The 14208-nt window shown below is 37.9% G+C and overlaps 1 protein-coding gene and 1 pseudogene across 7 annotated transcripts in view; one reads left to right on the top strand and one right to left on the bottom strand.

The window, feature by feature from the left end:
* Positions 1-14208, top strand: part of COBLL1 (cordon-bleu WH2 repeat protein like 1) — a 163378-nt gene that overhangs the window by 87171 nt on the left and 61999 nt on the right. For all 7 annotated transcript variants that reach the window (XM_017946591.3, XM_017946592.3, XM_017946590.3 and 4 more), the window contains one exon: positions 13211-13399. In XM_017946591.3, coding sequence (XP_017802080.2) covers positions 13211-13399 — 189 coding nt within the window. The remainder of the gene's footprint in view (positions 1-13210; positions 13400-14208) is intronic.
* On the bottom strand, positions 9200-9277 carry LOC116269356 (annotated as a pseudogene).

Raw genomic sequence — 14208 nt, 5'->3', positions numbered from 1 at the left:
ACCTACATGACCCTTTTATTACATGAATTAGAACACAGAGCAGGTTGTGTCTTTCTGGGTATATGACAACTAAATTACAATAAAGCTTCATCTACTCATGCTAACCTTATTCTCAAAGGTCTAATGATACAAAGAGGTTCTATTGTGTTCCTGTGGCCCACTTTACATAATTGCTATGCTCCTTAAAAGTAGTAAAAGGGGAAGATTTGAGAGAGGTATAACAACAAAAAATCAATCAACCTAATGAAGCTATATTTAAGTAGATTCATTCTTTAAGAATTAATTGAACATACTCTGCAGAAGGTAATGTACTAATAAAAAATGCCAAAATTATGTTAATGGTTTTTGCCTCAAAAAATGTTTCTGGCGGATAAGGTGATGTACTTTGGAAACTATGCACAGGTACCCTGGGGTATTTCCTGCATTGTGCTAGTCACTTGGCTACATCTTTACTCTTTCTGCCATACTCTACATGCTAGAGGGAAACCTGTGTCTTTAAAAGCAAAAATTTTTTAAATTTTCCTATATTTATTTCAGACAGGGTCTTGTTCTGTCACCTAGGCTGGAGTGCAGTGGCACAATCATAGCTCACTGCAGCGTTGACCTCCCAGGCTTAAGTGATCCTCCTACCAAGTAGCTGAGACTAGAGGTGCATACCAGCATGCCAGGCTAATTTTTTAATTTGTTTGGTAGAGATGAAGTATTGTTATGTCATCCAGGCTCTAGGGTTCAAGTGATTCTCCTGCCATGGGCTCCAAAAATGCTGGGATTACAGGTGTGAGGCACTGCGCCCAGCCGGAAAGCTGGGTCTTGTCTTTGGATTTGCTCCACTTCATCATCACGCAGAGATGGGTGTGATAGATCATCATAGCTAATTATTGAACAAAAGGATTTACATGTTTCCTTTAAATACAGACAAGATCCTAAAATAATTTAAAATAGACTTCTATGTGTAAAACAAGAAAGGTTCTTGGATTATAAAGAGGATGTGCTCTAAATGTAGGTCATGCCAGTAGTAGTGCTTTAGAGCACAGCGAGTATGTCAAATCACCTGAAACTGAAAGTCAGGTACAGGGTGTATGTAGAACTGTCATTCTAGTTTGTTTTTGAGTGGTGAGATTGCAATCAAGGTGTACGCTGGGGCTGAAGTCTCTGTTGGGGAGATATTTGCTTCCAAGCTCACTCTTGTGACTATTGGCCTGATATGTCAGTTGCCACATGGGACTCCCCATAGGGCAGCTGGATTCTCTCAGAGCAGGAGGGTACCTAAAACAACACCATGGTCTTTTTGTAACCTAATCTCAGAAATGACAGCCCATCACTGTTGCTGCATTCTGTTTACTGGAAGTGAGTCACTAAGTCCAGCCCACATTCAAAGGGAGGACATTGCACAAGGAAGCAAAGTCATTGGAGATCATCTTAGAGGTGGTCCGCTGTGGTAAGTGTATTTCCTTAAACTGAGTATATAAAAATATTATTTTAACATGTAGTCAACATACAATAATTACCAATAGATGTTTAATACCTTTTACTAAGTCTATGGAATATAGTGTGTATTTTACACTTATAGCACTTCTCAACTCAGATGATATATTTTCATTGGAAATACCTGATCTATATTTAGATGTCATGAAATTTATACTTGAAAAAACAGATTCTGGGCCAGCACGGTGGCTCACACCTGTAACACCAGCACTTTGGGAATCCGAGGCGAGTGGATTATTTGAGGATAGGAGTTCACGACCAGCCTGGCCAACATGGTGCGACCCTGTCTCTACAAAATTTAGCTGGGCATGGTGATGCATGCCTATAATTCCACCTACTCAGGAGACTGAGGCATGAGAATTGCTTGAACTCAGGAGGCGGAGGTTGCAGTGACCTGAGATCGCACCACTGCCCTCCAGCCTGGGTGATGGAGTGAGACTCTTTAAAAAAAAAAAAAGTTCCTATACGCAAGTTGTCACAAATATACTTAAACATTTTCCAATAACTGAATCAAGTATCAGTTTTAAAATTCAAATAAAACTAAATAAAACTGTAGTCCCTCAGTCACACTAATTATGCTTCAAGTGCTCAGTAGCTACATGGCCGCCATGTTGGACAGCAGAGTCCTAGAAGTTTTGCTGCAAAGAAGGGAGGGTAATGACAAGGTACTTGGAAGAAGCAGACAAGTAGTATTTAAGATAATAGAAACCTCTGCTTTTGTGTGTGTGTGTGTGCACCTTGGAGAGAGAGATTTAAAGTGGCAGAAACATGGGATGAAATTGATGTGGCTATGGTCAGACTTGAGTGGAGGTGCCATGGAGGCAGAAAGCCTGAAGGGATGAATGGCTTGTGGTAGGGACTTGTTATTCCAGCTGTTGAAATGTAAAATAATTGAGTGTGGGGGACTGAAGCAAGAGCTTTTCAAAATTTTCCTTTGCGTTTGCCATTCCCTTCATCATTTTTTCCTAGTGTGAATGCCAAGAAAGAGAAGAGCACTTGGAAATGGATCCCATTTTCCAGGCTTCCATTTCCTATGAGCCTCAGAGGAGACCCTTTCCTGACCAGGAGCAGAAGTGTTCTCAGCATAGGAAGAGCTACCTGGGAATGGGCGTCCTGTCCATGTGACTCTCAACCAAATGCTGCTTGTAAATTAGTGCAACCACTGTGCCCTGCCCTGACTCTAGTCCTAACTATCTTGTTTCCATTTCCAGTCTCTAAACAAAATTGTGCATAAATATTTGTATGTTTGAGGTAAAGGGGCATGGGATCATCTTGTTCAATACCTGTATTTTGTAAATGAGAAAATGGAAGACCAGAGAAATTAAGTAATTTACTTATGGTAACGCAAGTGGCCATTTAGGGTACTCCCAGGCCTTTTGATGTCCAGTATATTGTTTCTCCAACCTCACCTGGGGAAGTAGCTGACTCAGTGGTAGGGCTGGGGTATGGGTACATCTGGCATCTGCCTTCCTGTTTAAATGTTGAGGCTTATGGCCCTTGCTAGGGTTACTGGGGCAGGGGGTGGATATGGTGGGTTTTCATTTGTAGTTGTCCCATGCTCTCTGTGCTTTTGGGCAAATTTCTTAAACTTCTCTAAACCCCAGCTAAATGGCAGTGGCAACTGCCTCATAAGATTAAATGTAGACAAAAAGCACCTGTACAGGACTTAGAAGAAGATATTCAATAACCACATTTTTTTTTTCTCCTTCACTACCTGGCTTTTGCTCATTCACTTGTTGTTGTTGTTTTTGTTTATTTTGATGAATGTTTAAGCTCTCAAAGAAATGATGTATGTGATGGTAAGGAGCGCCGACTTTAGAATCAGACACCTTGGGTTTAAATTTCAGCCCCACCACTTACTGGCTAAGGAACCTTAGGCAAGTTCCTTAATCTCTCTGCATGTCACCCTCGTCTGGAATGTGGAGGTGGCAGCACTTGCTTCATACAGTGTAGTAAGGACATGAGTTAGTGCAGGTAAAAAACATTTTCTAACACACAGTCAACACTCAAGGATTAGCTGCTGTTGATACCAGATAAAAACTATTTTTTCTTGTGTTCTTTCTGGCTCTTACTGTTGGGACATGACACTGGCATTCCATATGTGCTGCTTTGATGTGAAGAATACTTACTGCCTTTGCTTGATATATTATACCAAGTATAACTGAAAGATGAGTCCCATTCTTAAAAATGAAAAATTAGATTATTATTTTCTGATAATAATCATGATTCTCATTGGTTAAAGGAAGCTACAGATGAAACATTTGAGTCCTGTCCCACAGATTATATGGCTTCAGCAAATTACTGAGCATCTGGGCAAAATGAGGGAGTCTTCATACAATCTAAAATTTTGTCAGTCCCAATTTAATCCCTTCCCCAAATAGGAAAACCATTTAGAAACTTCCTGAGGATTGAGCTCTTTTATCCATGTGGATGTTTTTGGGGCTTATTTAAACATTGGGACTTATTTGGGTGGGTTTTCATTTGTAATTGTCCATATTCTCTGCACTTTGGGGCAAATTTCTTAAACCTCTCTAAACCCCAACTAAATGGCAGTGGCAGTGGCCTCATAAGATTCAATGTAGACCAAAAGCACCTTTATAGGACTTAGCAGTAGATATTCATGAATGACTTGAATGACTTCTCATACCTCTGGCTACAGAATAGGTTGACTCTCAGCAACCCACCAAGTTTTTGCTTTTCTATGAACTCATGAAACTAATATGACCTTCCCTCCCTTCCTTCCTCAGTTAAATAAAAAAAAAAATGCTCATAGAGAACCCCATCTTGTGCCAGTGATAGTTCTAGGTGCCAGCAAAGAATGAGACAGGCCAGGTCCCAGCCCTCCAGGAATTTTTATTCTGAGGTCAAATAATAAACAAGGAAATAAGTAAATAAGCAGGATGATTTCAGATAATGATAAATGTGATGGGGACCAAGCAGGGCTATGTGAAGGGTGGGCCACAGTGGGTGGGGTGCACCTTGGTACCTTTTTTGAGTGGTTAGAGAATACCTCTAAGAGGGGGAAATATTTTAGCTGAATTCTGAATGACCTCAAGGAGCAGGCAATTTGAAGCTTTCTGGTTAAAAGCATTTTGGACCGAGGGCAAAGCTGTGGAAGGCCCTTGGATGTGAAAAGACTAGGTCTATTTCAGGAAAGAATGCCGGTGTGAATTACACGGGGCATTGAAACTGGGAGTAACAAAAAGGGAGCTGAGGTTGGCTCATTGGTTCTCAGACGTTAGCATACATCAGAATCACTCGGAGGGTTGTCAAATGTGGCTTCTAAGTCCCTGCCCTTAGTGTTTTCTGATTATGTATGTCTCAGGGCTGTGGTGGTCAAGTACTACAGCTGCTGCTCTGAAACCATATTTAGCTCATCTGGGGCCTGCAAGCCAAGGAAAAGAATTTGGGTTCACCAATGCGTTGGAAGGCCAGTGAAGGATCAGAGAGGTGTGATCTGATTTATGTATTTTTTCTTGTTTTTCTCCCCCACTGACCTAATGGCATACATATTTAAAAGATCACTCTGACTACTGCAGGGGAGAATAGATTTTAAGGGACAAGAGGAGAAACAGGAGAGACCAATGAAAGGGCTTTTGAAGCAGTTTGGGCAAGAAAAGATGATGCCTTAATTACCAGGGTGGTAGCAGGGAGCTGGTGAAAAGTATAGAAGTTCAGGATATGTTTTAGTGTTTAGATCCCAGGGGAATTGTTAAAGGATTGGAAGTAGGAGATAAAGGACAGAGAGGAATTAAAGTATGCCTGCTGGAGTTCTTTTTGCTTGAGTTAACTGAGTGGTTAATGGAGCCATTTGTTGAGATGGGGAATAATATACAGTAGGTTTGTGTGAGAATGAGGATTAGAGATGAAGAGGAGAATCAAATTTTGATTATATACCATTTGAGATACCTATGGGACATCCAAATGGAGATAACCATGAGATGATTGGGAATAAAAGTCAGAGCTCAATAAACAAGGCAGGGTTGGAGATGTGAATTTGGCAGCCACTGACATATAGTGATATTTGAAGCCATGGGGTTTTATGAAGTCCCTTGGAGGTAGAGGTTGTAGAAAGAAGAGAAAAAGGCAGAGAATGGACTCTGGGTTGCCCCAGCATTTAGAAATCGGAGGAGGTGTGGATGGGGAGACTGAGGAGTGGCAGTGAAGAAGGAAGAAAACAGTAGATTATGTGCCCACACAAAGAAGCCAAGGGAAGACAATCCCTCACAGAGGACTTGAGTGGCTGTGAAATAGTGCTCAGTGTGACCAAGATGAGACAGATAATTGTCTATGATTTGGACCCTCATAGGTTTTTGGCAATCTTGAAGAAAAAAAAATGTAATATAAGAGTCATATAATGTCTTGGGTTTCTCGTCGATTTTCATTTTTGCATATCGTTTCAAGCCGTTTTGACATATTCAGTCTTTGAAATTAGGCTCATCAAGAAAAGAGGGCTTCTATTGTTTTTAATTGTATTCCCTTGAGAACATATTACAATGTTATGCCCACTTCTGAACAAATCTTATTTAATTCTTCTGTTGTTTCATTAAACCTAGACAAACTGAGAAATTGTGTTGAGAAATTGGTCTCCAATTTATAATTGAAATACATAATTTAGTGGCCATCAAAACACTGCCAGTTATTTTGAGGGACTGCCTTATCAACACTTACCACAATAAATCCTGTGTTTGATCACCCTCTGTGTTGAGAGAGGATTACTGTTAAATTTATTTTTGGTCTTTAGACTGCAATACTTAGAAACCCTATTGTTTTAACACTGAGAATTCACTCTTATATTTTTGTCTTTAATGTTGAAACCATATTTTTATATAGCACTTTTCTGAATGAAACTGTAAGAATACTTTATAAATATGATAAATATAGCAAACTGATGAGATCCCATTGGAGTTGAGTAGCTTATTAAGGATGTAAGTATATCTCGTATAGTATGTTATACCTTTGCTTTTTCAAGTCAAGACTAGAATTATGTTTCGCTGAGCTATTTTATTCCCTCTTTTTAGCTCTTTTAAGGATATTATATTGACAGTAATGGAGTAATTATTACAGTGGGCACATGATTTTGGAGTGCCCTGTAAATCAAAATGATAGAAAGACCAATCAGCAGTAATAGTGGAACACTAATTGAATTCTGTGTTAAAATGAGGTTATGATATTTTCAAAATATATTACTGAGTAATGCAAATTTTGCCTTAATTGGCATTATTAAAATTGAGTATAATATTGAGATAATTTTAATAAAGCAATGATTTGCATAAGCAATAATTTACTGTAGCTTGTTATTTTTAAGCTTGAACTAAATTATTTTTGCCCTGATGTGGGGGGAGTTTTCTTTTTATAAATATCTTTCCAATATAACCTCCTCTCTACCCACCCTTATGTGAAATTTGCTCTTGTTTACTGTTAAGGGGAATAAACCTCTGAAGAGTAGACTGATAGTCAAACAAGGCCACCGGAGAAGAAAAGCATATGTGAAAATCTATTTGATAAGAAAACTGGCTCAAACATTCCTGTTTAAAAGGGGTGAGGAGGCTTCAATGGCAGTTACTATGATTTTTAAATATTTAAATATTTTAAAAACTTAGTATTCTTAACTATAGTTGTTATTGAATGTTAATGTTACATTTTTCTCTTTAGTTTGTATTATCAGAATTTCCTATATTTAGGTGATAATACGCGTTTGATTATTTTCACTGTACTTTTAACTTTGGGTGACAATTTTGTTATTACTTCAGAGCCTCTGACCAAAAAATTAATGTTAGGAGAGTTGTGAGTAGGTAAAAGATATTTTCAAAATTTTGCTGGTGACTAAAAGGTCAAATAAGTTAAAGTCTTAAAGCTACTTAGGATTCAGGCCAAATCCAGGCTTCCATCTGGTATTCTTTTCACTAGACTGGACTATGTAGTAAGCAAACTAGATAAACACATTCCTAAATTTAGTGCGTATGGATCACAATTGGGAACTAACATATAATTGATCGTACAGACTCTGCTTATCAAAATTCTACTTTTCTTGCAAAACCTGAGTTTCTTGTCTTTTCTCTTTGAAGCATGCCTTGGTGCTGCTCCCCACCCCACACAGCTGGGCTCAGCTGGCTTTCATTGACCTAAATTTTCAAAGTTGCCATCTGTTTGATGACCCTTCTTTTTCGTTTTGTATTATTTAATTACGCATTGCATCTTCTCGGTTGTACTGCGCATTCATTGTGGAAGGATCTTGGTCTTATTCACATTGCTTTCCATTTTTCAGGAACAAAAGTAACAAATACATTATTAAATTGAAATAACAACTGGGAACATTAGGATGTTTTCCTAGAAGTCTTGTGTAAATGCCCCGGTGTGGTGGCTCATGCCTGTAATCCAGCACTTTGGGAGGCTAAGGTGGGAGGATTGCTTGAGTCCAGGAGTTCAAGACCAGCCTGGCCAACATGGCAAAACCCGGTGTCTAGTAAAAATATAAAAATGAGCTGGGTGTGTGCCTGTAGTCCCAGCTACCCAGGAGGCTAAGGCACGAGAATCGCTTGAACCTGGGAGATAAAGGCCGCAGCAAGCTGAGATCGTTCCACCGCACTCCAACCTAGGTGACAGAGCCAGACCCTGCCTCAAAAAAACGTTCTGTGTGAATGGTTTTTCAACTAGTGCTTTGTCCTACTTTCCCTGTCTTAAAAGAAATTGGCTTATGTATAGTGGTTAGAGATGGATTTTCATCACAGACTCAAACTACCTGAGGAAGTAAAACTGTCACACACCGACATCAAAACTGTGAGAGGAGTTCACTGCAGTGTGCAGTAGACAGGGAACACTTCCCCGTAATTACGAAGTTCTCAGTTATCCCTTGCTAATAAAGCCAATGTGTATTTTTCATTCATCTTGTAAAAAATAAAACATAATCAGTTAATTTTTTTAAAAAATCCCAGATAAGTATGAAAGCTCATTTTATTTTTTGGTGGTAAGGACTCTTTTCCTTCCCAATTTTAGGTGTAGGTAGTGCATCTTCTGTGGAAAGTAGTCATTGAATTCACTCTTTCAGCAAATATCAGTGCCTACTATGCGGCAGGCATGGTCCCAGAGATTCTGTGTATTTGCAAATGTATGGACAAGGTGATGGAGACAAGTCCCTAGTCTCATGGAATTAATTACCCTTTAACGGAAGGAGACGTAAGTATGTTGCTCATTTATCCTGTGGCCAAAAGTAAAGCAGAGAGAGAGAGATGGGGGTGTTAAAGTCAGGAACAGACACTGTAGATGGCCTGGTATTGTGGATGTGTTCAAGGAAAAGGCAAGAGTCCTGAGACTGGAATGTAGTGAGCCTAGGGAGAAAGTGTTAGATAGGGGACTGGAGAGGCCGGAGGTAGGGAGGAAGGAAGGACCTATTACAGATGGTCGCCTGCTTGCAATGGTTTGACGTATGATTTTTCAACTTTATTGTGGGTTTGTCAGAATGTAACCTCGTCATAAATTGAGGGACATCTGGATTTATGACGCTTTGAATTATGATTTTCTGATCCTATGATGGGTTTATTGGGGATATTTGGTACATTTTGACTTTACATTTTCAATTTAGGGTGGATTTGTCAGGTTGTAATCCCATCATAAGTAGAGGAACATTTGTATAACACTCTGGTTGAGGCAAGAAACCACTGGAGAATGTGAGAAGTGAGGCAGTGATCTGACTTGTATTTTATTTTATTATTTTATTTACTTATTTTTCCACACATTCAGAGAAACTTCTCTAGTAATGAACTACAGAAATGACCTCTGAAAGTTTAGTCATCTAACTTGTATTTTAAAAAGATCACGCTGGTTGGTACGTTGAGACTAGATTACAAAGTGACAAGGTTAGGAGTGGGGACACCAGTTGGCAGCTTGAGCAGAGGTGTTTGGTGATCCAGGTGGTTGGTGGATTCTGGGTCTATTTATGAAATAGAGCTGGTGGAATTTGTAGATGGATTAGATATATGTTTATATGAACAAGGATTTTTGGCCTGGACAAATGAAAGAAATGTGATTGACTGAGATGGGAATACTTGGAGAATCTTTTTAAAATTCATTTTTGTTGCTATTACCAAAGTTACTTTTTCTTTCATTGTACTTTATGACTAGTTTTTGCTGATATTTATGTAGACTATTGACACTTTCATATATGACCTTTGTACCAACCCACCTTACTGAATTCTCTTACTTATAAAATGTTTCAGTCGATTCACTGATTTCTCATCTCTTCTGACTTCTCTGTGCAATTTTACCAAACCATTTAATTCTAAAAAGTACCATTTTCTTTTATGGCTCTATTCACTTTCCTCTGCCTGAAATATCATTTATTTCTTGCCTTTTCCTGTGTTTTCTCTTCATTCTTCAAAACCCAGCTCATGTTTCCCATCTGTAAGACATTTCTGGATTCCTAGGAAAGTTCTGTTTTCTTCCTGTGACCTGCAGCTGCACCATCTGCATACCTGTGTTAGAGCAGTCATCAAACTTAATGGTAATTTTGCCTGCCTGTCAATCCTTTGGGGCTATGAACCCTTCAGGAATAGGAACTGAGTCTTACTCATCTTCACTTTTCCTGTGTTTAGCTGAATCTGCTCTGATAATTGTCTGTTATAAAATAAATATTTGTTATACATGAGTGGTCAATTTCTGCAGATTTAAAAACTGAAATTTGAAATTGGGGGCATTCTTCTTTACAGGGATTTTTATAAGCTTTTATTCATTGTAACAGTTTTTAAAAATGTAGTTTTGCTACTTTAAAGTTCATATGGGACCAAAAAGCCCGCATTGCCAAGACAATCCTAAGCCAAAAGAACAAAGCTGGAGGCATCACGCTACCTGACTTCAAACTATACTACAAGGCTACAGTAACCAAAACAGCATGGTACTGGTACCAAAACAGAGATATAGACCAATGGAACAGAACAGAGCCCTCAGAAATAATACCACACATCTACAGCCATCTGATCTTTGACAAACCTGACAAAAACAAGAAATGGGAAAGGATTCCCTATTTAATAAATGATGCTGGGAAAACTGCCTAGCCATAAGTAGAAAGCTGAAACTGAATCCCTTCCTTACACCTTATACAAAAATTAATTCAAGATGGATTAAAGACTTAAATGTTAGACCTAAAACTACAAAAACCCTGGAAGACAACCTAGGCAATACCATTCAGGACATAGGCATGGGCAAGGACTTCATGTCTAAAACACCAAAAGCAATGGCAACAAAAGCCAAAGTTGACAAATGGGATCTAATTCAACTAAAGAGCTTCTGCACAGCAAAAGAAACTACCATCAGAGTGAACAGGCAACCTACAGAATGGGAGAAAATTTTTGCAGTCTACTCATCTGACAAAAGGCTACTATACAGAGCTACAAAGAGCACAAACAAATTTACAAGAAAAAAACAACCCCATCAAAAAGTGGGCAAAGGATATGAACAGACACTTCTCAAAAGAAGACATTTATGCAGCCAACAGACACATGAAAAAATTCTCATCATCACTAGCCATCAGAGAAATGCAAATCAAAATCACAATGAGATACCATCTCACAGCAGTTAGAATGGTGATCATTAAAAAGTCAGGAAACAACAGGGCTGGAGAGGTTGTGGAGAAATAGGAACAGTTTTACACTGTTGGTGGGACTGTAAACTAGTTCAACCATTGTGGAAGACAGTGTGGCGATTCCTCAAGTATCTAGAACTAGAAATACCATTTGACCCAGCCATCCCATTACTGGGTATATACCCAAAGGATTATAAATCATGCTGCTATAAAGACACATGCACACGTATGTTTATTGCAGCACTATTCACAATAGCAAAGACTTGGAACCAACCCAAATGTCCATCAATGACAGACTGGATTAAAAAAATGTGGCACATATACACCATGGAATGCTATGCAGCCATAACAAAGGATGAGTTGATGTCCTTTGTAGGGACATGGATGCAGCTGGAAACCATCATTCTCAGCAAACTATCACAAGAACAGAAAACCAAACACTGCATGTTCTCACTCATAGGTGGGAATTTAACAATGAGAACACTTGGACACAGGAAGGGGAACATCACACACCAGGGCCTATTGTGGGATGGGGGGATGGGGGAGGGATAGCATTAGGAGATATACCTAATGTAAATGATGAGTTAATGGGTGCAGCACACCAACACGACACATGTATACATATGTAACAAACCTTCACGTTGTGCACATGTACCCTAGAACATAAAGTATAATGAAAAAAATGTAGTTTTGTTGCTCTTGTAAAATAAGTCTTTTCTGAAGTATAATATGTTCTATTATTATACCACTAAGAGTTAAGGGCTTGTAATGTACAATGTAGGAACCTCGCTTCAGTCTTTTCATGATGAGTCATATGTTAAAGGAGTTGGAGTCATGAGACCTTAAATTTTGAAAATTCCGAATAGGTGGATGTTATATATTTACTTACGAAGAAGCCTTTTGATCTTGTTTGGTTCTAATGTTTGCCTAGCAAGTAAGGATGGGAGGAATTGAAATCTATATTTTTCTGAGTGGAAAGGAGTAGTATTCATTCTTCTAAAACCAATTAGCCTTTTATAAAGGTAATATTTTCAAAAACTTTAATTCACAGTGTTTCAAATAAAACCATAAATATGTCATTACTTATAGTTTATTTTCACATTTTACTTTTTCAACCCATCAGATCTTTGGATTGGCCTATGTAAGTTCAGAATGTCTACTATTCCTGTTATAAGTTAAGAGGTTGTCTTAGTGACACAAAAATATTTATTAGAAAATTATTAGTAATGTTTTTCATTGAAGCAGATATACTATTTATCAAACAACCCATTATAGTTCATTGCTAGGTACAGTGGGAAATATAGCCATCTATGTGCAGTGGGAAATGCAGCCATCTTTCTTGCTTTTGTTCTTTGAGTTAAGGTCTCACCATGTTGCCCAGGCTGGACTCAATGCATCCCTCAACCTCAGTCTGCTGAGTAGCTGGAATCTCTGCTGTGTGCCACCACATCTGGCTAGCATGCTTCATGCTTCTTCTTTTGCAGGGAGTTATAAGTGTAGATAGAGAGTTGAAACTGGTACCCAGAAAAAAATACTTAAAAAGTTACATCTATGGAATTGGTATGTGCTATATTAATTCAAAGAAGGAAGAAATTCTGTGGAAGGGGTAGTTTGGGGCAAGCAGGGTGGATTTAGCTAGTCTTTGAAGGATAAGGTAGGGTTTGTCTGAATGGAGAAGCAGAACATACTACATCGGAAACAAATAGGATGAAGGGCCCAAAGGTAAGAGTTACTGTGAAATGAGAGAGTGAGATACTGATCTTTATCCTGAAACATTAAGGATTTTTGTAATTTATCTCATCAAAGAAAATAAATTTTCCTCTTGACTTGCTAGAGTGAATACACAGTAACTGAATGTAATAGAGGCCAATGTAAAATCTCTTTATCATGTTTCTTTTTACGTCCAAGTAATATAGGCATAGTACTCAAACCAAAACAAAATGCTAACTGGAAAAGGAAAAAAAATCCTAATTTGACCATCTGACACTAACAGTTAACATTTTAGAACATTTTTTCTAGATGTGAAAAACAGCTATATATATATATAAACTCATATATATATATATGAGTTTATAAAATTGGATCATATTAAAAAGTTACCTTAAAAATAAAATATTTTGTATTTTTTGTGTTTTATTTATATTTTAGGAGAAAACCAAAAGCCAAGGCACCACTTCCTCCAGCTGAGACCAAATATGCTGATGTCTCTTCAGCTGCTGATTCTGTAGAATCCACTGCTTTCATCATGGAACAGAAAGAAAACATGATAGATAAAGACATTGAACTCTCAGTGGTCCTACCTGGGGATATTATCAAATCTACTACTGTTCATGGCAGGTACGCTGGAGTGAATGAAATATCACACCTCCCCTTCTTATTCCACCACTGAAAGCCTCTGTGATATATGTCTTGATGTTTGTTCTTTGAGAAAACGCTTCATTTATCACTCAGTTTAGTTACCTGTTAAAAAAAGAGTGCTAAAATGGTGTTAAAAATTTTCTATCAATGTTTTAATATCAGTGCTGTGAATTCCACAAGCCCAATTAAATGTCTTGAAATCTGGAACCCTTTCATATCTCATTAGTTATCTAACAAGTTTTTAAAAATAAGCCTTTCCTGGAGGAATGGCCATCAGTTATACTGATTTTGTAAACCGAACTTACAAAACAAGCCCAGTGACCCAAAGGAAAATCCTATCCTTTTCTTCTCAAATTTTTCTTCCCTCTTTAAGCCGCTTCTTTAAGTTTGCAAAACTCTTAATTTTAAGAGTTTTATTACTCTTTATTAAATACTTTTGTATTTATCAAAACAGTTAAATCTGTCTGTAAATTAATTGGCAGTTTTTTTATTTCATTGAATGATTTAATTAATTTATTTAAAATGTCGGTGAGTTAAGTAGAAAAGTAAAATCAAACTTTATCCCAGCAAAAAGGAAAGATGTGATTTAGAAGACTGATATTTTTAAATACCTTTGTGAAAATTGGAAAAATGGAACAAAGCCAAGTGTAATTTTCCATTTCACTTTGAAATGGAAAGTTACATGAACTATAGACTTGGTCTTGTTCTTTCACCTTCAACTGCCTATTTGTTATCAGGAATCCTGTTTTAGAAATTTAAGCTGTTTTGACCTTGGCTCTCTCTGTGTG

This window comes from Papio anubis, chromosome 10 (assembly GCF_008728515.1).
Source record: "Papio anubis isolate 15944 chromosome 10, Panubis1.0, whole genome shotgun sequence".
Classification (NCBI taxonomy): Eukaryota; Metazoa; Chordata; class Mammalia; order Primates; family Cercopithecidae; genus Papio; species Papio anubis.
Note: the sequence above shows the minus strand (reverse complement) of the source record. Positions and strands in the feature narration are given on the sequence as shown.